This window comes from Mchenga conophoros, linkage group LG16 (genome assembly GCF_057382185.1).
Source record: "Mchenga conophoros isolate Kocher_MC1m ecotype Shallow Benthic linkage group LG16, M_conophoros_male_GT1.1, whole genome shotgun sequence".
In the NCBI taxonomy this organism is placed as follows: Eukaryota; Metazoa; Chordata; class Actinopteri; order Cichliformes; family Cichlidae; genus Mchenga; species Mchenga conophoros.
In genome coordinates this window covers 1,794,186-1,819,852 of record NC_140541.1, presented here as the reverse complement: position 1 = coordinate 1,819,852, position 25,667 = coordinate 1,794,186, and the positions used below count along the sequence as shown (strand labels likewise).

General features: G+C 42.8%; 1 protein-coding gene across 1 annotated transcript; it reads right to left on the bottom strand.

Moving 5' to 3' along the window:
* Positions 1–429: 429 nt before the first annotated feature.
* On the bottom strand, positions 430–25,518 carry LOC146556062 (rab3 GTPase-activating protein catalytic subunit-like). The gene is made up of 10 exons (XM_085249594.1): positions 25,501–25,518; positions 25,345–25,450; positions 24,513–24,586; positions 23,576–23,677; positions 15,848–16,075; positions 15,013–15,103; positions 12,147–12,250; positions 11,124–11,239; positions 10,730–10,832; positions 430–1,223 (listed from the first exon to the last, which is right to left on the bottom strand). Exons 1-10 carry the CDS (start codon positions 25,516–25,518, stop codon positions 990–992), a joined length of 1,176 nt encoding a protein of 391 aa, XP_085105720.1. The 3' UTR covers positions 430–989.
* Between the last annotated feature and the right edge of the window lie 149 nt (positions 25,519–25,667).

The window sequence follows — 25,667 nt, the reverse complement described above, 5'->3', positions numbered from 1 at the left end:
AAGCTGTTACTGTTTAAACGATGTTAGCACAGAAATATTAGCTTCTGTCATGACTGATGAAGTTACTAGTTAATAAAGTTTCCAGTAAAGTGTTTAATCGCAGCCACAGATTGACAGCAAATATCTCGATTAGCTTCAGTGCATCTATAATAAATATGTGCAAGTTTCAGTGCTTCGTTTAAACTGTATGTGTCTGTATCATGGGATGGATACACCCTTAACAAAACAAAGAAAATATTACAAAACCAATTTTCCCCTCATGCTGTCGGACGCGCCTCGAGGAACCAGCTCCATTTAAAACATCACAGTCAGCTGTAAAGTGTCGTTTCAGTTTTTATACAACGTCAAAGAGCTTCATGTTTGAACAATCAGCTTATGAACAGGAATAAGATCTGCACGGTCTGGTTCTGGTTGGATGCAAACAAACAGCTGTGTGTTAATCCAGCAGCAGGACATGCTGGAGGATGGAGCTCAGCTGAAACGACCCATGAAGTCCTCACCGGCTCTCATGTTTACCATCAGGACCAATCCCTGCAACTGAAATATAATCTACTAAATATCAGAGTTGAGAAGGTTGTGTTAGCGTGTGGTGAGTGCAGGATGGGGAACTCCATCCTAACGACAAATTTCATTTCCTTAAAAAGGCATCAAGAGAAGCTTTGAAGGTAAAATGAAGGTTTTAGTGTGAAACTGTTTTATCACAGCTGCAGGAAGCTGCAGATTTATGAATACAGAGAAGGATGTAGTTTCACATATTTCCAGACAAAGCCATAAATGCTTCTTAATCAATGCCAGTAATATACTGCTTCCTGCTTTTAAGCTTGGGCGAGCCGTAGATGCTGAAATATTGCACCATTCTTACAAATAAAGCAAACAAATGAAGAAATGTATTTCTATGATCTTACTCCATGGCCACGTTCATACATGTGAAAGTCTCCATCCTGTGTCCTTCACTTATCTTTATCCCAGGTGTGAATTGTTCACAGGACTTAAAAGAAGGACGTGTCTGTGGAAAAGGCTCCGGTCAACCTAAACTCCTCCCTCATCAGGACACAGAAGAGCCGCTGAGGCAGCGCCTTGGAGTACGCTGCTGGTCGCGGCACACAGGTGCGCAACAAGATCTCCCGGCCTGCTGGAGGAGGGAAGTCTGGTACTCTGCTGCTTCCCCCAGTTTGCTTCTTGTCAGATCCCAAGTCCTTATCGACGGGCGCCAGAAGGGCAGCCTAAAAGGGCAAAGGTCAAATGTTAGCAAACAGCAACTGATTCTGAAGAAATGTGCTGTGTGAGGTGGACACGTGGATATTCAGAAGTACTGTAACCGAGTCTCCCACAGAGACCTGATCCAGACTACAGCTCACAAACACAGCTCCTCTACTAACACCTCACTGCAGCTGCACGCTGCTGATCCTGTCTGTGATTAGAAATGATTTCAATAAATTAAAACAGAGGCTCGTTTTCTATGAGCGTAAACAGGGATCTCTTTTTCAGTCTCAGTGTAACAAACATGTTTACTAGAGCAGGGCGATATGGCCAAAAATATTTATCACGATATATATTTGAAAATTTGCGATAACGATATAACTGACGATATAATTGATGCGAGACAAAATACAACTCCACAACATTACTAGCGCAAAAAGACAACCTTCCATTTATTTTCACTTAAACAAGAAGCTGGTTTTTATTTACATTAAAGCTTTATAAAAATGTAACAGTGCAAATGCAAATTCCTTGCTGAAAGTTTAACCAAAAGGCATTTCCAGTAGAAATGGGCTGACATATCCTGAGCATAACCATGTATAATATCCACTGAAGTTAAAAAGAGCTGCTTTGCAACATTAAACTGCAGTGTGCAGTACGTAGTTTTCGGTGCACGGGATTATAACGCACATTAAGCGAAACAAAGCAGTCAGATAAATCAAACTTTATTAAACTCATTCTTCCTCCACTTCTGTACCATTGATTCATTAATGTTGAATTCTCTGGCAGCTGCTCTATTCCCATGTTGTTGCAGTATATTAATGACTAACCTCGTACTGTGGATGGATTATCTCAGTTGTTCTCCTGACTGAAGTTTGGTCCGTTTACAGCATCCTGCCATGCGATTGTATTTGTCTCTAACCATCAGGAACCTTCACGTTAACTTTTATAAGTGGAAAAGTGTTAGTGTTCGTCCTCCAGCTTCACTGTTTATGTTATGCTAACATAGCTGTGTCGCTAGCGATCACGTAGCACATCATTATATACCAGCTAGCCCAACTTCAGTAACCCTACAAACGTCACTGCTGTTTAGTTTCCTGTCTTCATTTATGTTGGAAGTGATAGCAGAGCTGTACGTTTGAATTTTTTCAGAAATCTCTCAGTCAGAACATGCTATATCATGCTTAGGTAACTAGCGAAACTAGCGAGCTAACTTCCGCTAGCTTCCTGCTAACTTCTAACTCCGTTAAATGTAATAACTTTTGTTTTCATGGATGCCTGGAAGTTAAACTTCATAGTTACACCTGGTAAAGCAGCAATGCTGATCGTTTTATTAAAGATGAAAGAATTTAGACAGTTTTTAACGCTCAGTGATGCTGCAGTGTTTGTTTGACCTGAACCATATGGAGTTTAGGACCCAGATTACTCCCAGATTTAAGAGCATCTTAGTCCGACAAATACGACAGTAACGACGGCCGCTTGCATGTTCTGCAAAAAAATGTGCTTTGTCGTGTATCTGACGGACAAACACCAAACCAGTTCCACATCACTGAAGTTGCACCATTTTTACAAACCAATTCTGGTTCATCTGTTTCACTCAACAATCGGCCATGTGCGTATGAAAACAAAGGCACTGCGCATGCGCGTTTTACTCCCATTCTATCGCGATATTTCATTTTCCTATCATTGCCTAACATTATACCAGTATTACCGTGAACGGTATAATATGGCCCAGCCCTAATGTTTACTGAATAAGTCTTTCAGTAAACATGTTTTTGTTAATTCAGTAAAATCTGCAAAGATGACTTGTACTGTTGGCAGCAACAAACAGAGACAACAGAGTGTGGGACAGACAGGAAGTCAGGACACGTCTATGTGCTTCACAGTGGGACTAGAACATGAACCACAGGCAGCAAGTGAAACATGTGCAAACCTCCACGTCACCAAAAACACCCTGCAGGTCCCATCAGAGCAACGGCAGAGAAAACAGATGAAACATCTGTTAGAGAGAAAAACGCTTCACTGCTTTCTTACCTGTATGACACCAAAAGGGTTTTGTTTTTTTAATAATAAAGGCTTCATGTTTTACAGTTAAAGGTAAAGCTCATGCAAACATGCAGGCTTATTTGTCTGATCAATGCAAAAGTTCAAACATGTCTCTTTCAAGCCTCATTATCAGCTGAGATCATAGTAAAGAACAGACAGGATCCTGATCCATCTGTTCTTTATATAATTACTGTTTTTACTGTAATGTAGAATATCATGGACATAATACACAGACTGCAGCCTAAATACTGCTAAAAACAGCCCTTTTTATTTTTAAGGTTTTACGTATTAACCTTTTATTATAAAAGTCACCTGATCCTTAGCAGGTGTGTATACAGAAATACACCAGGTCATTATTTAAGCAAAGCGAAGCCAAACTGCTCCTGTGTGACAGATGAAGTCCACCTTTAAACAGCATTTAGATGCTGCTAATGACGATTAGTGGCAGCACTGGTCTGTGGGCTGGGGACACTGGTGCCACCAGTACAGCGCGCACTTTTCACAGCGCCATCATGTGGATCAAACTGTATTCTGGGTCAAACCTGATGTTTTATCATTACACTGAACAAAAATATAAACGCAACACTTTTGTTTTTGCTCCTGTTTTCCATGAGCTGAACTCAAAGATATGAAACATTTTCTACAAACACAAAAGACCCGACACTCGCAAGCAATGTTCCCTCTAAGCTGCGCGCGTGCACAATTGCGCACTGCTGGCACGGGCTCTGCACAGAAAATCTGCGTTGCGCACAAAAAAAAAAAAAAAATCACCTGAATTGAAATTAAAATGAAAACTAACAATTCTGTTCTGCAGTGTTAGTCAGTGACTGGCTGCTCCCGTATGGGATCAGAACGAGGCCACCTTATCCCGTAGTCCAGCCAATCACACGATTCACATTCGTATATACGCAGCTGATCAACGTGGCTGACAGGCTATGACAGCGTCCTTATGTGCGACACCGGTGTTTTAGCAAAGCGGCTGATGTGGCGTGTACAACCATTGGAGACGTGAGCAGGACAGACGGAACAACTGACGGACAAAGTGTGGACTTTATACCAGTTTTTAAATTGTGTTGATCGGCCGCGTAAAACCAGAGTTATGATAAAAATATCTGCAATGTTTGTTTTTCTTCCTGAATACTGTCGTTGTTTATATTTACTGCGGGAAGAAACGGTAAAAACGCCGTTTTATAAGGAAAACGCTCGAAAGCCTGTGAGCCAAAACAACACCAAAACAAACCCCCACCAGCCTTTCCTATTGGTGGAAAAATGCACCATGTCGACCAATCAAAAAATGATATGGCAACATGACATTTAGTTGTTTAGGAAGGGGGAAGTTTTAGGAGTGACGGCGGTGTTTGAGATGCGATTGCCAAGTTTAGCACAAATCTTGTGTAGTTAGTGTGTAGTTAGTGTGTAGTTAGTGTGTAGTTAGTGTGTAGTGTAGTCAATAGTTTTGTTGTGTGTGTCAGAACAATGAGGCAACTGCTGAGTGTTACAGGTGTTACAGCAGTGATACATCTGCTGCTGTCAGGCCTGCAGGTATCAGGCTGTTGTTCTCCTTCATCTCATAGTGGACAGAAATTATTTTTGGAGTGGCACAAATAATTTGTGTGGCATCAGATTTGATGCAGAACAGCTGATTGTTCTGTAAATAGTTTGAAATGTTTATTTAAAAAACACCTTGGCTGCATTTTTAGGTAAACAGCTGCAAAAAACTCTGTTTGCAAAACTCAGTTACTTTTTTGAAGAAGAAGTAACTATATAATTAATTGCCCAACATTGGTCATTATTTACTGTATTTTGCAGACAGAGTTACAGACTCTCTCTCAGACCACAGACTCATAATACAAGTCAGAGCTTTATTTAAAGAAAGTTGTGTTTTCAAAATTGAAGTTCAAGTTATTCTTACTTCCATTAGTGTTAACATGCTGCACAGGTCATGAAGAAGATTGTTTTAATTTTCATTGTAAGTGGGCTAAAGCAGTTAATTAAAAGTAGTCTAACATAAATGTAAATGCTGTAATTTGATTATTTTAATAAACATGTAACTTGGATGCTGGCGTGACCACAGTGCACACGTCTGCTGTTACTCACAGTGGTCCAAGGGACGCTCAGGGAGTTTGTGTGTTCGCTCAGACACATGAAACATTACAGGGAACATTGCTCGCAAACACTGTTCACAAATCTGTCTAAATGTGTGTTAGTGAGAACTTCTCATTAGCTGAGATAATCCATCCCACCTCACAGGTGTGGCATGTCAAGGTGCTGATTAGACAGCATGAATATTGCACAGGTGTGTCTGAGACTGCCCACAATAAAAGGCCACTCTGAAATATGCCGTACATGTGTAGCACAATGACACACATGTCGCAAAACCAGTCAGGATCCGGTTCAGCTCATGGAAACAAAAGTGTTGTGTTTATATTTGTGTTCAGTGTAACAAATACTGAGACGTGTAATAATGTCGTGTGTTGTTCATCTCAGGACGCTGCAAAGAACCAGATCATTTTTATTATCCTGTTTGTCTGTTATGTGAACCTTTAGAGAGGATGTACCTTATAATGACTGAGTGTGTTTATCGCACTATGTTAAATGTAACTGTGAGCGACACGAGGCTTACTGCTCATGGTTACCTCATCAGTGGTGAAGTCAGCCAGCCTGATGCAAGAAACAGGAAGAAGAAAAGGATGAAAGAGCAACACACAGATGAAAAACAAAAACAGACTTTCTAACCGACAGAGCTGAAATCTGAACATGTCACCAGCTGCAGGAGGCAACGCTCTGAACCACGTCGTTCCTCCTCCAGATGGAGCTTTCACTGCCTATAGTCTCTTGACATACAATGGTTGGATTCTCCTATGATACTGTATCAGCTGAGCCTCAAATTCTTATGATCTCGAGCTTCTTCAGTCTCAGTGAATCCTTAGTTGGCTCAGATGCATCATCTGGTGTTTGAGTGTAACAAGGTGGTTGTAACACAAAAGGAGTGTAAACAGGTGAGTGTGGTTTGTAGTGTAAACTAAAGCAGCGTGTCTAACCAACCACATCTCCAGGGCTGAATCAGGTGACCACGAGCCATCGCTCCACAGCTGCTGAGGGAGCTACAACCCTCATTCAGCCTTTCACAGACATACGGCAATGAACTGTATGAACAATAAACTTTATTCATACACACAAATCCCTTTAAGGTTGTGTCAGCGAGGGCAAACGTGCCACATCAAATACATGGAGCTACAAGCTGTGGTGACCCACTGTCAGTAAGGGAGCTTTATTACACACACACAGCATCACAACAACAGTTACCTCAAGCTGCTTCTATGTTATAAGGCAAAGACCCTGCAGTTACACAGGAAACATTAGGTGACCGTCTGTGAGCGACAGTGGGAACCAAAGCCTCTAACAAACATCCATCGATAGATGAGGGGCAGACGGACTGAATGCAGAGAGGTCTACTAACACATGTTGAGTGAAGAAGAAACACCCAGTGCATTATGGGAAACTTAGACCTATAACTTAGACCTGTGCGCCTTAGCATATGCTACTTCCAGGGCATAGCGCTTAGTTTCCGGTGTGATATTCGCTCCTTGTTCACGGTCGGGTTTTTCAACCAAATGGACGAATCCAGTGGCGATTTACATTTCTCGAGATGTCGAATGTATCTGTAGATGATGTTGATCGACTTGTCGATATTTTTTCCCCCCGCGCCTCAGAGAGAGACAGGATTCAAATTTTATACTTCTCAGTATTTGTATACAGCGCTCCCTCGTTTATCGCGGGAGTTACGTTCTAAAAATAAAATGCGATTGGTGAAATCTGAAGTAGCCAACTTTATTTTTTACAATTATTATAGATGTTTTAAGGTAAAACCCCTCACTACACACTTTATACACTCAGACAGACATGAACATTTTCACACGTTTCTCTCCTGTTTAAGCTCTCAAAGTTCAAACCTTCGTAGACAAATAAGTCCAGTATTACAGAAACCAAAGATCAAACCGTGTTTTCAGGTCCAGCACATGAGAACAGAGCAGCTGAGAGATAATTCAACATCAATGAATCATTAATGAATCAATGAATCAGCGATTCTGTACTGTACAGGAGAGACGGCACGGAGGAGATCAACAATAGTCTGCAGCCAATCAGGACGCAGAACACAAAGCGCTGTGCGCAAAAAAAAAAAAAGCATGCAAACTTGCACAAAAAAAATGTACGAAACAGCGAGGCCGCGTTATAGCGAGGGACCGCGGTAATTTTGAAGGTACGTCACAACATACCCTTCGTAAATACTCATGCATAGAGACCCTTACCACGGTTTGTTGACATGCTGTGTAGGTGTGTACTTGACTAGCAGGGAAACCTTTGACTATTGTTCACCTGTAGTTTGAATGCTGAACATCTGCCTGTTTAAATCATAAGAACTGTCACTATACATGTAAATTAATCAGAATGGTTTTTTTTGTATGTAATTTGTATAGTATTTTTTTCTCTCTTATTTCTTTTCTAAATGTACTTGTATATTGTTCACATGTTGAAATAAATTACCAATCAATCAATCAATACAGAGATGTGCTTCTGATTCTGTAATGCAGTTCTGCTTGTGTTGAGTGATGTAAACCACCAATCGATCTGCACGCTTCAAACCTCAAAACTGATCATTTGATTTTTTTTATGACACAGCAGTGGCTGAGTGTTCCCACCTTCTGCTCTTTGTAACTTAACGCCATCTTTCTGTTTTCATATTTTGGACATGATTTTGGAGTCCATCTTTGCAGCAGCAATTGACCGCAAAGTAAAGCTACCGGAAATGTACAACCCTGCATCCGATCTTAAAACAGGAAGTTAGCATTTTCTCGTGCACAGGGTCTATTGCAGACTAATTAAGGTTGCTGATCCAACCCTAACTATGTGCTTTATCAAAGAGGAAAGTTTTGTCTGTCACCTGAATCCAAACTGGAAGCTGGTTCCACAGAAGAGGAGCCTGAAAACTGAAGGCTCTGCCTCCCATTGTACTTTTAAATACTCTAGGAACAACAAGTAGGCCTGCAGAGCGAGAGCGAAGTGCTCTAATAGGGTGATATGGTACTACAAGGTCATTAAGATAAGATGGGGCCTGATTATTTAAGACCTTGTATGTGAGGAGCAGGATTTTGGATTCATGTTCCAGTTGATGCATCAGAGTCAATCTGGGATCCAGTGTGGAGCACATGGACACTTTTAAGGCTTAAAGAACAAACCGATGATTCGATTAGATACTCGGCTCCATCTCTGGAGTCACGGCCACCAAAGCTTTGTTTCTGCTAACACTGTAAACATATACAAATGCACATTAATAGTTGTTACTGCAGAAAGAGAAAAAGAAGCGTCAAAGACAGGAAGGAGATCTGCTCCACTGTGGAGAGAGCTGCACAACTTTGTTCCTGCAGAATTGTCACACAGTCAAACTGATAATTCTTCATTTTTCATTGATAGTTAAACAGACTGGTTCTTATAGCTCTGAACTAGAGATGGCACGATACCACTTTTTTATGTCCGATACCGATACCGATATCATAAATTTGGATATCTGCCGATACCGATATGAATCCGATATAGTGTTTTTTAATCAACAAAACTGTTTTTTAAATATCTTGCTGCATTTTGTATAAGTTCATACTCAAGTTTAAAACAACAACTACACTAAAGCTATTCTGTTATACCTGTATGCAAAAAAAATATTTCATAGTACAGCAATACTGATCAATCTAATAAACTTAAACCTACACCATCCTCCCTATTCTGGTATTTTAAAGAGTACTTAGCGTAAATATTAAGCAACCTAACTAATAGGGTTCCAACTCCCAGCAACAACAAAAATAAATAAATAAAAAATAGGGAACCACCCCTCACGCTCCACCTCATGATGCTTAATCGCCGTAATCAACCTTAATTTAATGCAGTGTGAAAAAAAATGCACAGAAATCAATTATTTTTCAAGAAATATTAAATAGATTCAACATCTTTCTTCAACAAAATTGCAGACTGCACAGATGGTACCTTCCCAAAGTAAAAAGTACTATAGCTTACTAGGGTATATATATTAGACTTAACAGTCACTATATACAGTAATGGACTTCTATTCATTTTGCATCAAATTAAAACTTTGGCTGTCAGATAATTATTTATTAAAAGCTCGACATTTTAAATGAGAATAAGAAAGAAAAGTATGTCTTTGTGCCCCCTTTTCCCTGTTCATGCCCTATCGGCCCCCCTGGCTAAACTTTGCTAGATGCGCCCCTGCACAGTTACCAGCCGTCAGCTACGTAGAAAAAGATCCTCGAGTAGAAAGTAAGATTAAATACATTCTAACAATAGCTGATCAAGCTTAAACGTGCTGCTGTTGTTCAGCCACTGGTTTCCTCTTTCTGGTGCAAAGTGGGCCAAAAGCAAACAAGAGACACGGACTCGCGACAGAAAAGCCGATCAGCTGATCGTTAAGCAGTTTCATGATTGAAGTAGCAGCAAGAAGAGGCAGTCGCTTGTTAAGCTTAACGCAGGAATGCTTTACAAACATTCAGAGATGGACTTACACACTTGCTTTACTTCTCTCGGGATAACTTTGTCGGAGATGAAATGCCGGGTTGCTAGCGAAGCTCCAAATGCTATCCAGACCACCGACAGGTCCCGCATGCCACAGCCGCTCTATCACGTGATGCATACTGCTCCGACGTGCTAACCTGAGGTGAGTTACGGCGTGTTGCAAGTTTTGTGAGGTGCTTTCCTGATATTTAATGGATCGGATTACATTTTTTATTTTTCTCCGATATCCGATCCAGTAATTTAGGTCAGTATCGGACCGATACCGATACGTAATATCGGATCGGTCCATCTCTACTCTGAACGTGCTTCACAGCACAGCAGCAGCAATTGTGTGTTTCAGGAAGAAACAACGTTACAATAGAGCAGACTCTCCTGACACTGACAGAAAACACCGCATCTTTACATCAGTGCTGACCACGTCCTTCCAGTTTCATCTACATGAAGTATATACACTCAACAAAAATATAAACGCAACACCTTTGTTACTGCTCCCATTCCCCATGGGATGGACGTAGAGACCTAAAATTCATTCCAGATACACAATATAACCATCCCTCCCAAACAGTGGTCACAAATCAGTCCAAATGTGTGGTAGTGGGCACATCTGCTATATTGAGATAATCCATCCCACCTCACAGGTGTGCCACATCAGGATGCTGATCTGACATCATGAGTAGTGCACAGGTGTGCCTCAGACTGCCCACAACAAAATAAAACAGCGCTGACTTCATGTCTTGTTCTAGGACCGGGACACCGACCTATTCTTGATGCTGATATTGAATAAGTGGTTGACTGGTGTGTGTGTGTACCTCTAAAGCTGTCTCTATAGATGACAAATACATGACTGTATACATGAAACTGACAGCAAGACGTGGGAAGGACACGGAGGCAGAGTGAGAGTTACCCTCTGAGCACTGATGAAGAGTCCGTGGATTATACTGCCAGCCAGGCCCTGGCCTGCTCCTGTCACTACCACCTCTGGTTCCTCCAGCAGGGAGCTCACAAACCTAGAGACAACACACAATGTGGAAAATGTTACAATATTCCCACAAAACAAAACACTTAAATAAGAACATGTAAAACCTGAAGACACCAAAACTATAAAATAAGACCACCAACATGAGCGAGAAAGAAACGTGTGAACTGACTGTGATCCTTCAGACGCCGTCTTTGTGAAACAGATTCATCGTGACAACCTGTTACTGACTAACTATCTATAGTGACGGTGAAGACGGTTACATGTTACCAACAGCACAAACAAAGCTGTCAGTGAGCGCAGCTCAAACTCTGCGACTCACTTCTTCAGTTCATCAGCAGCCTCTCCGCTGTCGTCCTCAGGAACGGAGAACTTGGCCTTGAGCGAGCGAGCTTGAGTGATGACTGTCTCCATGCTCAGCAGCTGGTTAATGAAATCCTGCACACAGGACAAGAACAACTGTCTGCTCAATCCTGACAGCATGAGACCCCAAGACTGTCACATTTATACACATACGTGGTTTTTCCTACGTGGAACGTTATAGGCTGAGTCTCGGGGTGTAAAAGGCGTGTTTGGAGTCACAGTGGATACATGGCATACTTAAATGTACTTTGAGAAAGCCAAGAATGCTTTTAATTCAATTCAATTCAATTCAATTCAATTTTATTTATATAGCGCCAAATCACAACAAAAGTCGCCTCAAGGCGCTTTTACACAACAAGACTGTCCAGTCAAGCCGAACTAACATGGTGGGGTTTAGCTGTGCAGCTGTACAGTGTTATTCAAAGAAAAGGGGCTGTATGGATACTGAGTGCTAGTGAGAAGAACATTTTTATATGTGAAGAAGTGATGATTGTTCTCAGACTTTAGGACAGTATTAAAGCATATGTTTAATGCACCTAACGTGTGATCAAACTCAATAATAACAATCTCAGTCTCTGCTTTCGATCACTGATAAACACATCCGATATCAGCAGAGTATAAAAGCTTTGAGCCCAGGTGGGAACAGCCGAAGGAATTACCTAGGTTTAGAAAAAAGTTAGCCATCACTGAGGAAGCACTGGAGTTTGTTACTCCAGCTCCCACTACAATCCCACTGCACCACACCCCTGTTTTCATGGTTCAACCATCAATGGCCATAATAATTATCAGCCAAGTTCTCAGCCATGGTGCACACTGTCCAGTCTACGTACACCTCATGTACAGCACATACTCAACTACAACAAAAACACAGTTAACAATCAATCAATAATGTATTTAAAAACAAAACTTTTTTGGGTGAATCTAATGATACTTTCTTTTAAACTGAATCATTTGTGGAAAGTCCGGTCGAGTTTTCACTGACCTCTAACTTCTTGTAGTCCTGGTTGGGGGACTGCAGGAGCTTGCTCGCTTGAACTGTAGCTTGCTGAATGGTTTTTTGCACTGATGGAATATCTTCAGCAGACTCTGAAAGAGAAGAAATGACAGTGTTTCCAGAGTGACAGAAAGCTGTGATTAAAAGAAAGACCTGCCACGTTTGTAACCTCAATTACTGTTAACATGAGAAAAAGCCTAAAATTGAGTAAACCTGCAAACTATTATCTTACTAATACAGATCCTTTTGAAATAAACAAAACCTTCACAACATTTTATAATAATCTTTACAGAGATTAAAACATATCCACAAAGTCTTGATGGATTATTATTGGAGTTAATTAATCCAGCTATTTCAGAGGATCACAGAACACATCTGCAAATAGAAACTAAGCCTTTTGTCCAGGAATATACCCACATGTGCTTTGGCACAAGGAAAAACTCCCTTTAAACAGGAAGAAGCCTTCAGCAGAGCCAGGCTCAGGGAGGGGCGGGGCCATCTACAATAACCGAGTACAATAACTTCAGTTTGATCTGAATTAAGAAGCAGAAAGTTAGCGGCCATCCAGGTCTTTATGTCTTTAAGACATTCCTGCAGTTTAACTCATTGGTGTGTGTTATCTGGCTTCATGGACAGATAGAGCTGGGTGTCATCAGCATAGCAGTGTAAATGTATGCTATGTCTTCTAATGATGCTGCCTAAGGGAAGCATGTATAATGTAAACAGAATTGGTCCTAGCACTGAACCCTGTGGAACTCCATAATTAACCTCAGTGTGTGAAGAGGACTCTCCATTTACATGCACAAACTGGAGTCTATTAGATAGATATGATCCAAACCTTCACACATTCACGTGTTATCAGCACGGAGCGTCTCTGTCAACCTCTGGAAGTAAAGCTTTTAGTAAGTGTCATAAGATCAAAATACATTTTTTAAAGAAGTGAAACGAGGACATTATTGTTGCTATGTTTTGTATTTTGTAGTCCAGACTTAATCAGAATTAATTTGCATACAACCTGGATATGCACCAAAGCATTTCTGACCTGCTGAAACATTCTGGGATATTACAGAATAAATGAAAACTAGCTTTCTGGTTTAATTAGAGAAAAGGTCTGAGTATCACAGCAGGACGTTAGCTGATTGAGGTTTCTCCAAAGTACTAGAAAACTCTCCTCAGTGATGTCCTTACTAGTCCTTACCATTGGCTGTCTCTAGACTCAGAACTGGTCTTAGCAGTATACCGTCAACTTAGAGACGATCCAGAAACTAAGACCTGTTATAATTATACGTGAACTCTCATTAGCTAAATTAATGGTTGCACTGCAGGTGTCAGGGAACAACAGCAACACGACTGAAAGATCTTTAGCTTCTTCTAAAAACCAATTCAAATTATGCCCTGCTCCAGATGTGACAGTCTGAAGACGAAATCTAGACTTTTCTGTATCCTGGAATAATTATCAATTTATTGTGTGTAGAATAAAATAAAGAGTGGGTTTTATCTGATTTCTGATCATTACTGGAGAAAACTTGACTGAAAGAAATTCATGCTGGGGAAACTTTCCAGGCTCCTTTCACAGTGAGGGTTGGGTAGCTAGTTAGAGTAAACAAACTAAATCACATTTACCTGCATTTTAACACCAGGGTCATGTTCTACCCATCATGCCTACGCAGCCCTGAAAACATCACGTGTCCATCTCTGATACTTATAAGAGCTCAAAACTGGCCCAAACCCTGATGGAGTCCAAGGGCCTGCAGTGCAGAACACATCTTGAGCCCAAATCTTGGGGGGCTCAGGATTTGGGCTTTTTCTGCAGCTCATGGGCTGCATTCACTGAACCGACCACAAACTCATCTGTGCACCAAAGTACACAGTGAGACGTCCTTTACCCTCACATCACTGGACACTTCCAGGTTCTGGGTTCCATTCACTCTATACCAGTGGTGCCCAAATCTTTTTGCATCACAGCTGTGATACAGAACGGCTGTGTGGGCGGAGCCTGTTTCGCTTCAGTGCCGAAAAAAAGGGGTTGTATTTTGATGTAATGACTGTGTCGATGCAATCAGTCATTACATCACTCAGCTCAGGACTGAGCTGTGTAGACGCCAGCGTGTATCATACAGTGCATCCACTTGCAGCCCTCCTCGTTTCCCAGCCGCCGCGCCCCCGTCTGCACATCCCCACACAGTCCTCACGTTTCACAGTCAGTGATTGTAAAGAGTTCCTCTGCAGTGGCTCTGCCAGGAGCCTGTCTGCAGAGAAGTCATTCCTTTGTCCACCTGCAGAGGAAAGCAGCTACCATGCACCTTATCATTAAGCACTCGATAGGCAACTTTACAGGAGCAGAGCACAGACGCAGTTTTAGCAGAGACACTGTTGAGCACGACGGTTTAGAAGTGTGTCTGAAAAAGCCCTCTGACTTGTCTTTGTGCTCTGGATGTTTGGCGTCTTAGCTTGTTAAGCTTTAAACTGTCACAAACTTGCACTTTAAGACAGACACGCTGCGGCCTCTCCTCATCACCCACCGCTGCGCAGGTATGCTTCATCTTATCTTCTTTGGCTTGGAAACATATTTGGTGATGCTTCATCCTCTGCTTTGTGTTTGTGTGCAAGCCCCGTCAAAAGGCTGTGCATTATGCTGGCAGCGTCCAAGATTTCTACTTTTTTATTCATGCAGCTTCTGGTTTTTTTCTCCATTAACATCTCGGGTTGCATTTCATTTTCTTAGTACTTATTTTAATATCTTTAGTTTTTTGTATTTCGGTCTTACTGTAATTTACCTGCTGTGGGCTTAGAGTTATTTTCCCTGATTTTATTTCATATAAACGTGTTTTTCAACCAAACGGTGAGGACTTACCTTCTTCCTTCAGAATAGTTGCATGAAGTATACAGGGCAGGAGGTGACGGCCCAGGTCTGCAGGTTTCTGCATCGCCATGTAGTGCAGAACCTAAAGACAAACCCCCAAAAAGTTTAGTTTGCCTGGCTTCTGTTTTCCTTTTGCTCTTTCAGATCAACAGAATATTTTTGCACAGCCAACAGGCTGCCTCTGAAGAAGACTCCAGATAAACGGTGACCTTTCTCTATGATGGTTATTCACAGAGGGACCAGTCATACCCAGATCTTTAAATCTGTCATAAGACTATCAGTGAGCATTATTTTTAACTTTCTCTTTTTGGATAAACAATGTCTTTAAAAGACAGGCAACATTTTCAGTGACGGTGCAAACTGGAGCTCCGAGCTCTGCTTTCATATGTGCAGGAAGAACATGCAAACGCTTGGCAGGGACCTGCCCGGGTCCAAATCCAGGACCCTCTTTGGGTGAGGAAACAACTAACCCCAGTTACTGTTTGTCCCTTTCCCATAAAGCCGACCGGATCATTAATAGAAGCTGGTTTAAAGTTGTTCTTCATTTAACACCATCACACCACAGAGAGCTGCTGTGTGTCAGTTAAACATCGTGTGTGACAGCATCAGATCCTTTTTCATCAACATGTGAAAATGCTTCAACATGTCTGTGAGCACAGATCTGTGTTAAACTGACTTCTTCAACATACATGAGCCAAAACGGTCCCATGGCAGAAGCTGATCCTGAAAATCAGCAGAAACATTCATGAAAACACTTTGTGATCCACTTAGTAAACACGTTTGGCTTAAAACACGCATGTGGCAAAACGAACGACCTGCTTCAGACCTTCTCGGCCTCCTTGGTGTCATCAAAAAGTCTTTTTTGGCGTCGTGCAGGTGTGACCCTGGCAGTCTCCCAAGCCTCCACCCACATGTTGCCTGGGATCTTCATCCTGGGACTGAGTGTCCCCGTCACCATCGTGTTGCCCTTCTCATCGACCACTTCCTCTTCTACGTAATCCCGAGGTGAATACCAGCGCACAAAATCCTCCAGGACACAGCCGGGGTTGGCTGCCTGTGGACAGAGACACAAACTCGTACTTTAAATGAAGTAATGTGTAAATATATTCACTGACACCTCATACTGGCACTGACGACTCGAACAGGGCCCACTCACGACACCACTGCATTCATGGACCCAAGCACACCAGGCTGTCACTGAACATAAAATGTCATTTATGCATCAAAACGATTTCCTTCTGTTCAGGACTGGAAGTAAATACGTGTGATCTGGCAACAAAAATGTTTTACTTTTTTGTGTAAGAGTAAATCTGAAAATCTATGAATAACAAATCAATTGTATTTTAGTATTAAAACCAGTTCAGACTGAATAAAGAGCTCGTCCACACTGGATCAGAAACAGAGACATGGTGGGAATAACCAACACTGTAGATTCAGGGCAGCTGCAGCATGACTTACACTGTGTGCTGGTCATTATCACTGCATTACTGCCTCAGATCTGCAGGTCTCTGCAAAGACAAGGTTCAAATAACCTCTGAAGATGATTTATAAAACTGCAATGAGCTGTTTGAAAACTGACGACCACGTGATCGTCTGGTGATCAGAGGTTTCTGCACTCACGTAGCTTCTCCCAGCATGACTGCATCCATCATGCCACACGTGTCAGTGACAGAGTCACAGCTTTCCACAGCGTAGGCTGATCAACAGTCCTCTTATTTCACACTAGTTTACTTGTAAAAGCCTACATGACATTTTTTATTAATTCATTAATATCCCATTCATTAACTGCACAGAGAAGACGGTTCCTGAAAATGAAACATGATGCACAGATATCAGACTCAGTCAGCTTCAGCTGAGCTTAATGACATTTCTGTGAACCACTTATATGAGATCTGCTTTCATGGTTTTGTCACACAAAGGTCGCCTCTGTACTGTTACAACCGCTTTCTTTTAGTTCTAATTATTAACTGCAGGTCTTTGAACATGGAGCGAGTGGGGTTGGGTTAACTCTGACTCTAAACTGCCCACAGGTGTGAATGAGAGCATAAATCAGAGGTGTCCAACTCCAGGCCTCGAGGGCCGGTGTCCTGCAGGTTTTAGATGCGTCCTTGATCCAACACAGCTGATTTCAATGGCTAAATGACCTCCTCAACGTGTCTTGGGTTAGGGCTATCCTTTGTTGCTAGTTAGCCTGACCTGTATCCCCAATGTTAAGTTTGTACATTGTATCTATGGTCGATTAGGTCATCTCAGTTGCAGGCAACCAACAAATAAAGCTTATCCTTATCGTGGAAGTTCTCCAGAGGCTGAACTAACCATCTGATTCAGGTGTGTTGACACAGGGTGAGATCTGCAGGACGCCGGCCCTCGAGGCCTGGAGTTGGACACCTCTGGGTTAAATGTTTGTCTGTCTCTCTGTGTTCGCCCTGCAACTGGCGACCTGTCCAGGGTGAACCCCGCCTCTCGCCCTATGGTATGGGATAGGCTCCACCCCGTGTGACCCCGACTATTATTTTCAACATGCTGTATTTGGAATAAATAACAGCATATGATGTGTTTGCACAGTGAGGCAGTGACTCTGACCTGTGAACATAGAGAGGCTCTGCAGAGTTGAGCAGAGTCATGTTGTTGTAGGGGTGCAGCCTGCCCTCAGCTCTGCCCTCAGCTTGTGTCGCCTCAGTCTCGCCCTGGTCACTCAGGCACTCGAAGAATTCCTCCTCGCTGTCACTCCACGAGTCCCAGGATTTTCCTTGAGACATCTCTCTTGTTGAACTGGAAGCACTGGTTGCACACTCTGGTCCTTGGCGGCTCTTCTGGCAGGCACCTGAGACCCTGTGTTCCTTTTCTTTCCCCTCGGGTACCTTGTGAGATTCATCTCTGGCCTTCTTCCTTTCGATACAACAATTCAGCATCTGTCCAGGAACAAAAACTCTTTTCACACATGGAAACATAACACTGCTACTTGTGTTCAACAGACAACACGACATAAACAGGTGTTTGGGAGTTTGAAGATGCTGTATCACACTGAGCATCAGCTCTCAGAATTCATTTTTCTCTTTATCACCTAAACATCGTTCCAATTATCAAAGTTAACACAACACTTTTGATAAACCACTGGAATTAAAGTTGCAAGTCTACAAATGTGCATGATGTTGTTTTTTGTCTTTTAAATCGTTCGATTAGTCCTTGCACTTTGTGCACTGTGTGGCTACCTGGAACTTCTGATGCAAAAGACAACAGCGAAGATCAGGAGCTCCACCTGCCAGCCTGCAGATTAGGAAGCACAGAGATGGATATGAGTGAACACCAGTGTGTTAACAGAGAAACAAATACTGCTTAAACAATTTCAAGCAAAGTTTTAGTTAGAGCACGGCACAAACACTGCAGGGGCTTTTGTGCCTGGTATTATGTACTTGGATTTTTACATTTTGGTCATTTGTCTGTTATTAGAGACGGACGGAGATCCAACATGACTGACAACAAGACCAAAGCCCGATTCTAAAGTGTCGGCTCAGCTGGACAAAGTACAGACATCCAGCATTTGACTTTATTTATATGGCACAGGATAAGAACCACAGAGTGCTTCACAATAATATGAAACAGCACAAATCTAGTTCAAAGCCAGGCTAAATAAATGAGTCTCAAGCTGCTGTTTATAAAAATAAATGCAATCAAAGCAACATAATGATGGAGGCAAAGCACTCCACAGCCTGGGGGCCCCCACTCTGACAGATCCATCTCCTCTGGTCTCAAAATGTGTTTCTGTCTTCTGTCTGTGTCCAAGTCAACAGTCTAACGAGGTCCCACAAATGTCTGCAAATAGGTTCTGCTCTTCCACGAAGTCCTTTGAGATCCCGACTGAAATCGGCTGGTGCCAATATCTGCTGAGTGTTGGCCACGAATAAAGCAGCAATAACAGAGTTCAACGAGAACAACAACTTTTCATTATCAGTTATTCTTCACTCTCTCCACAGCTGATGGACCAACAGCAGCAGCACACAGAGGACAGTGGTACCAGATACTTTGTATGCCGTCACCATCTGACAGAGGAGCTCCAGGGCTGAAAATATATCCTCAACCTCAGGTTCAACTAACGAACTGACCCAGTCACAGACTTCCAGGGAGGCTTTGGAGTATCATTCCCAAGTTCAAGCACAGCCCCTAGTCCCGCTTCTTAGAAAGGGAAACCGCTACTGTAGTCTGCTTATCCCGAGGTGGGAAACCAGGACAGTCCAACAACATCCACAGACTCAGTGGGACTCGCACCTCCAGCCCAGGAGTCCTGCCACCAAAGAGTCATGTAACTCGTCACAGACCTCGCCAATTAATATCAAATCAAATATCAGCTGGTTCAGTCCCAACTGATGGTCTCATTATTCAGGTTTCACACAAGAAACGTCTCATGACGGGTAAAAACAACGAGCTCTCTCAAGACTTTTGCAAAACATGCTGGTGGCAGTGGTCACAGTAGAACTACTGAAGGTTCCAGCGCACTTTTGGTAAAGTGGAAAGAATATTATTTCACCATAAATGGGCCACGACCAGGTGCTTCCCACAAGATTTCACACAGACCAGTGAAAAGAATTATCAGAAGAGTCAAGGCCCAGTTATGAAGAGCCACAGAAAGGCCTGGAATCAGCAGGTACGACTGTTTCAAAGAAAACAATATGTGCGCAAGAGCCACAGAAAAAAAGAGAAGCGTGAAGTGTGTTTAAAGTTTGCTGAACAAGTCTGTGAAACGCTGGCAGAATATTATCATCTGCATTCATAAAGTATCCACAGGCGTCTTTGCCTGCTCTCCTGTACACTCATGAGTTCACACCTACCTGCCCCTCTAACACCATCGTTACATTTGCTGATGATGCGACAATCATCAGCGGAGAAGACGGCGAACAGGCAGGAGGTTAAAAACCTGACAGGCTGCTGCAATGAACACAAGCATCTGCTCAGCGCCATCAAAACTAAGGAGATGTGACCTCAGCAGAGGGAAACACGTTCCTCTCCACATCAAGCAGACTGTGTTCAGCGAGTGTCCTCGTTCCTGGGGACTCACGTAGCTGAGGACCTCTCATGGTCCAAAGTCAAAGACTCCACCTCAGGATGCTGAGGAGGAGGAGGAACCATCTGGAGAAGAAAGTCTTGGTGGCTTTTTTACCACAGCACCATAGTGTGTCCCCACCTACTGCTAACAGCTTGGTATGCTAACTGCTCAGTGGGTCATTAAGACAGCACAGAAGAATAGTGCCTGTCCCTTTCCTTCCCTGGAGGACATGGTCAGCACTCGCTGTCTCAGGAGAGCCAATCAAATCTCATCTCATCCTGGACAGCACCTGTTCAAGAAACAGGACAGCCAGGCTAAGAAAACAGCTTTTCCCCTGGACCATCGATCACTGAACACTAAGCTCAGTGAATGGACCGAGTGAGCCTCCCTCCTACCTGAGACAGTCCTGTGTAACATTCAGTAGAATGTTCACTAATGCTGCCAAATGTAAGCTTACATCTAATACAAAACACCAGCATAACACGGGACAATTACACCCTCCCTCCATGGCTGCTGCCATCCAACCAGTGCAATACTCCTCTGGTTAAATGGTAAATGGACTGGTTCTTATATAGCGCTTTTCTACTCTTCTGAGCACTCAAAGCGCTTTACACAACTTGTGCATTCACCCATTCACACAAGCACATTTTTCTAGGTGCTTTCTAAGTAACATTCTCTCTCTCACACACACACACGCGCACACTCCGATGAACGCATCGGAGAGCAATTTGGGGTTAGTATCTTGCCCAAGGATATTTGGCATGCAGCCTGGGGGAAGCCAGGAATTGAACCACCAACCTTCCGATCAGTAGACGAACCGCTCTACCGCCTGAGCTGCAGCCACCCTATTTTATTGCTATTTTATTCAGTTTGACGAATGAATGATGAGTGTAAGCAGGTAAGAATGTATGTAAGCTCTGCTCCAGTGTAATGCATAGGTACAACAATACGCTTTAACTTTATAGTTTGGTCACTTAATTCAATTCAATAAAACTTTATTGATCCTGAAGGCTGACCCCAATGGAAATTGGGTTAAGGCTGCCGACCTTTGCCAGCGCCATCTTACCCTTCTGACCATACATACATGACACAAACATCACATGGGGAAGACAGGTCAGAGAGGCATAACAATGGAAAATGCACCACATGAGGAAAGATAAGGAGAAAAAAAATAACTCCCCCCAGACTGAGCTCCAACAGGGAGATCAGTTTGAGAACAGAAAAAACACCTCTGCACATGAAAAAACTCTTAATACACGAAAGAAACACATGACAAGCAACAGGGATGGGTAAAGGGTGAGAGACAGCCAGTGTAGACAGTACATCCGGGCCTGCGTGCGCTGGTCTCCTTGATCCACCGTCAGCATCGGAGGGGAATAAGCGTCGAAGGCGTTTGGAGGGGGGAGGAGTGTACATCTGCATGTGTATATATGTCTGTGTAAGCGTGTGCGTGTCCAGAGTTCAGCTGAGACAGTGTCCTCCTCCCTGCCAGGCTAAGTAAACAGTCTTCCAGCCAACCCAGGTGGCCTTGCATGGAGTGGGAAGAACAGTCTAAACACAGTCGTTATCAGGGAGTTGTTGTTCGGCTCCAGCCTTGAGCCCACGGCTGGGGCCGAAGGGGTATCCGCATAAGTGATGGAGGTTTTTACTTTAGTGCGAACAGCTCATATGAATTTCAAAGCTGTTCTAACACTCCGACACTGGTCTCTCAATCTCCCGTTGGAGAGCCGTGAGCTTCTCCATGATGTTATCAAACTTGCGCTCCGTGATGTTGTCATTCTTGTGCTCAGAGAGCCGATTCTGAGAACTCAAAGACACGACGTCGTAGTCTCACTCCAAGCGCTTTATTTGTTACGCCATTTTTCTCCACACCAACAACAACCCTTCGCGGGCAACAGTACTCTCGCAGTATAACAGAAAATAACAAGTTAACAACGACCGCAGTGAGCTTCTCCAAGATGTGATCCAATTTGCACTCAGAAGTCTTATTCTGAGTATTCACAGCAGCCGTAAGCTTCTCCAAGATCTTATCCATGCTGCACTCAATGAGCTCATTTTGAGAAACTCACGCCTCTTCCCATCGTTTGAATCCCAGCGGGCAGCCTTGTGGGGGTTTGAACAGCCGGTTCCGCTTTCTTAATTCTTCGATAAGTCAGGGCCAAGCCAGCTCCGATCAGCCAGAACCCTGTTACCATGGTTCCGAACAGGTAGATCTCTTCAGCACTCAGGCTCACCCGAGCCCAGACTTCTCGTTGAGAAAGGGGTGTCAATTGCATTCAGGGACCAGTTGATCAAATCCATAATTCCTCTTTTAGGTTTTAGAGAACAGACTGTGAGAGAGTGTTCCAGGGAAAAGTAATACAAAAAACACGAGAGTAAACAAGGACACAAGAGGCTAAGCAGGGAAGATAAGGGAGAGGAGAAAAGTGCGACTGCCTTTGTTAAGAGCAAAACTCTTTGAATGCTGTAAACACACCGTGTTTGGGTGGCTGCATCCCAAAAACACCACAGCAACACTGAAGTCTGGAGGTGGGAGCATTATGATTTTGATGTTCCCAAAAAAATGTGTGATTGCTTAGAAAAGTTATGCATAAAAACTTTATAACAAGCTGCAAAAGGGACTGAGCCATTAAATCTAACTCCAGGAAGGATGAATGGAGACATTGTTGATTAAAATCTGCTGCCATCTACCAGGATGATGAAGATGAAACAAGGATGGATGTTTCAGCAAGACCATGATCACAAACACAGCCAATGGAAACTGTTGGTTTCAGAGGAATCAAGTAAAGCTGCTGGAACGGCCCAGCCAATCACCTGAGCTGAATCTGTGGGAAGGATCCACGGAGCATTCGGGATTTATAGACTGTTTGTGTGGTGAGTGGGTCAAAGTCATGAGCAATGATGGGACTGGTTTCTCCATACAGAAGCTGCCATGAACTGTCATCACCAACATTTGTATAAAGTAATAAATAAATGTCTGTGTGTTTAATGTCCCTGTGTTACCGACATCTGGTGATAATTTCACATCAAAGCACCTTTAGAAATATATTTGCTTAGAGAACTGCTGACGTGTTCAATACTTATTTTACCTGCTATAAAATGAAAATGTTAATATGTGTGACATCTTTAAAATCAAAGCAGCACGAGCCTGTGAGGTACCCACCCACAAATAAGATGGTTATTTTCCCACCGGTAACGCAACTCAAGGACAAACTCCTGCCAGAGGTGTCCAACAGCCCGCAGCCCACCGTAGTAATAGTTGACCAGACACACACACAGAGCCAGACGGTAGGTCAGACTGTCACTGGGGGCTGACTTCAGCTGGTGGAAAAGCTTCTACAACGAGGGAAAAGACCAGCATGAAATCAAACAGCAGGACACCAAATTTAATACATTCTAATAAAAATCCTGACAAAGTACTGACAGCACTGAGCCCGTCTTCACTCTGAAACTTATATTGGACCTGACCTGAGTGTAACCTTGAGTGTGCGAGTGGTGAAGAGGCAAACATACATAATCAGAGGTTTTCTCTTGCTCCGATGTCCCACTGGAGTTGGACAGCTGAGTGTTATTCTTAAAGTCAGACTTCTCCACAGCAGCATCTGGAAACAGATACTGAGACACAAACACAAATAAATAAGTCTGTCATTTAGAAACTCTGTTTTATAGATGTTAGAAGAATTAAACAAGTGGAGCTCACGTAGTCATCACTTCATGATAAAACACAGGATGCTGATTGCTCAGTGGCAAAAGCAGGATGTGACCAGAAGTAGACCATAAAAATAAGAACGCTGTCTGATATCCTGTTTAAGATGACGCTCTTGTGCTTTACTGAGCTGCTGTCAGATGGGATCAATATCTGTGGCCAGCACTCTAAGACATAAATGCAATTACGGCTGTAGTTTTAAGATTCAAGGCTGTCTTAGCTCGAGCTCGAGCTGCTGAGTGTGACGGGCTCAACAGTAACCAGGAAGGAAAAACTGTTTGTGAAAAGAAGCAGAGGAGCCACATCAGTACGAGTCAAACTACCACACGGAGGAAGTAGGAGGCCCACACAGAGAACAATGAGGAAAAAAAGACACTTTATTTGTCCTTGATTATGTTCTTTCTATCGGTAGCTTGATTACATCCATCTTATCTGCTGCGTATCATTTGGTGCATGAATTTTAGCCTCTTGGCTTAGAAATAGTTTCCTCTGTGCTGTTCGGACAAAAAACAAAGCCATAAAAAGTCTTCACACATCACACAACAATGTGTATGTTTGTAATGGATCCAAGTGTATTAGCAACCAGAAAAATACAACATTAAGGTCAGTGCACTTAATGCACTGACCTTAATGTAGTATGTAGCGGTGTGTTTGAAATCTGTACTGACTAGTAAAACCTCTGTGGTCAGCCCCAAAGCATCATGGTCTCCGTTCCTGAGTGTCCCACTGATCAGTTTAACTTACCCAGTAAACACTGAGGATTTTCAGCCGTCCTGACTCGAACTGACCAGTGAGGAGCTTGAAGAGGGTCGAGGTCACTGTTGGGTGATAAACAGAGTAAACAGTAGAGGAGAGTTTCTGATACACTTTTAGTTAAAGGGTTTTTATAAGTAATGAGTCATGTTTGATTACATGTGACGTAGTCCTTCACCAGTAATCAAGATAATTACACATGTAAGCATTTCCTTATGTCACACTCAGTTTGTCCCTTCATGCACAAGCTTGTTAGACCTGTGCCAGCTCTGTTTGGGCCTTACAATCAAACCCATGTACGTTTACCCTTTTAATAAACTGCTCCACCCATTTCCTACTTTACGAGTGAAATATGAAGCAATGCAGTGTGTACACGGATGCAACACTCAGTGCTCAGCGCAGCGTTTTGTGTGCTATAGTGCAAGTGAACAGCTCACTCCCATCAAAGCTTTTCCATTGGATCGTTAACACAAACACCAAATGTCAGGAGGACATGCGCCTCAAACTGGAGTTGTCTTTCTAGCCTGGGTACTGTGTTATCCTTGTCTGTATACCGAGCTTCTTATTAATAATCAGCTCTGCACAGGAGCAGAAGCAGAGTCCAGCCTGTTGCTCTTACAGTATAATACTCATAATAAAAGTACAGTAACCGTGGTTAGTCACTGAGCAGCCCGGTGCGTTTCTCTTGATTTCTTTAGTCAGGGTAAATTCATTCACCTGCACGGGTTAGCTAAACGAACTTTACAAAACAAGTTTCCCCGACAGCCGAGTGCTCACCTAAGGACCTAAGTTACGGATTAGCTTACACACACATTTAACTTACCGAAAATAATACGGTGGGGCCTCAGGTCCTCCTGTCTGGTAGTCCAATTTACTGAAGAACACCTCAGGCTGTCACTTTGAAATAGCCGGTAATGTAAACGCTGGACCTCTCAGCATCTGCCATTCCCGAACAGACACATGCAAGTTTGTCCGTGACCGCAGCCGCGCTGTACATTTATTTCAGTTTCAATATTTTTTTCAGTTTCAATATTTTTTTCGGTTTCATTTCAAGGTGGCATCGTTCTGATCCCATACACACACAAATTGATTTACAAGTACAAAATATTTATGAGCACAATTTGAGCCCATATACTCTCTCTACCA

Bases quoted from the DNA above. Each gene is read 5' to 3' on its own strand.
- LOC146556062 (XM_085249594.1), bottom strand. The intron at 15,104-15,847 runs GTCTGAAGCAGG...GTTTGTCTTTAG, and splicing joins ACACCAAGGAGGCCGAGAAG to GTTCTGCACTACATGGCGAT. The intron at 12,251-15,012 runs GTAAGTCCTCAC...CTTCTCTTTCAG, and splicing joins AACTATTCTGAAGGAAGAAG to AGTCTGCTGAAGATATTCCA.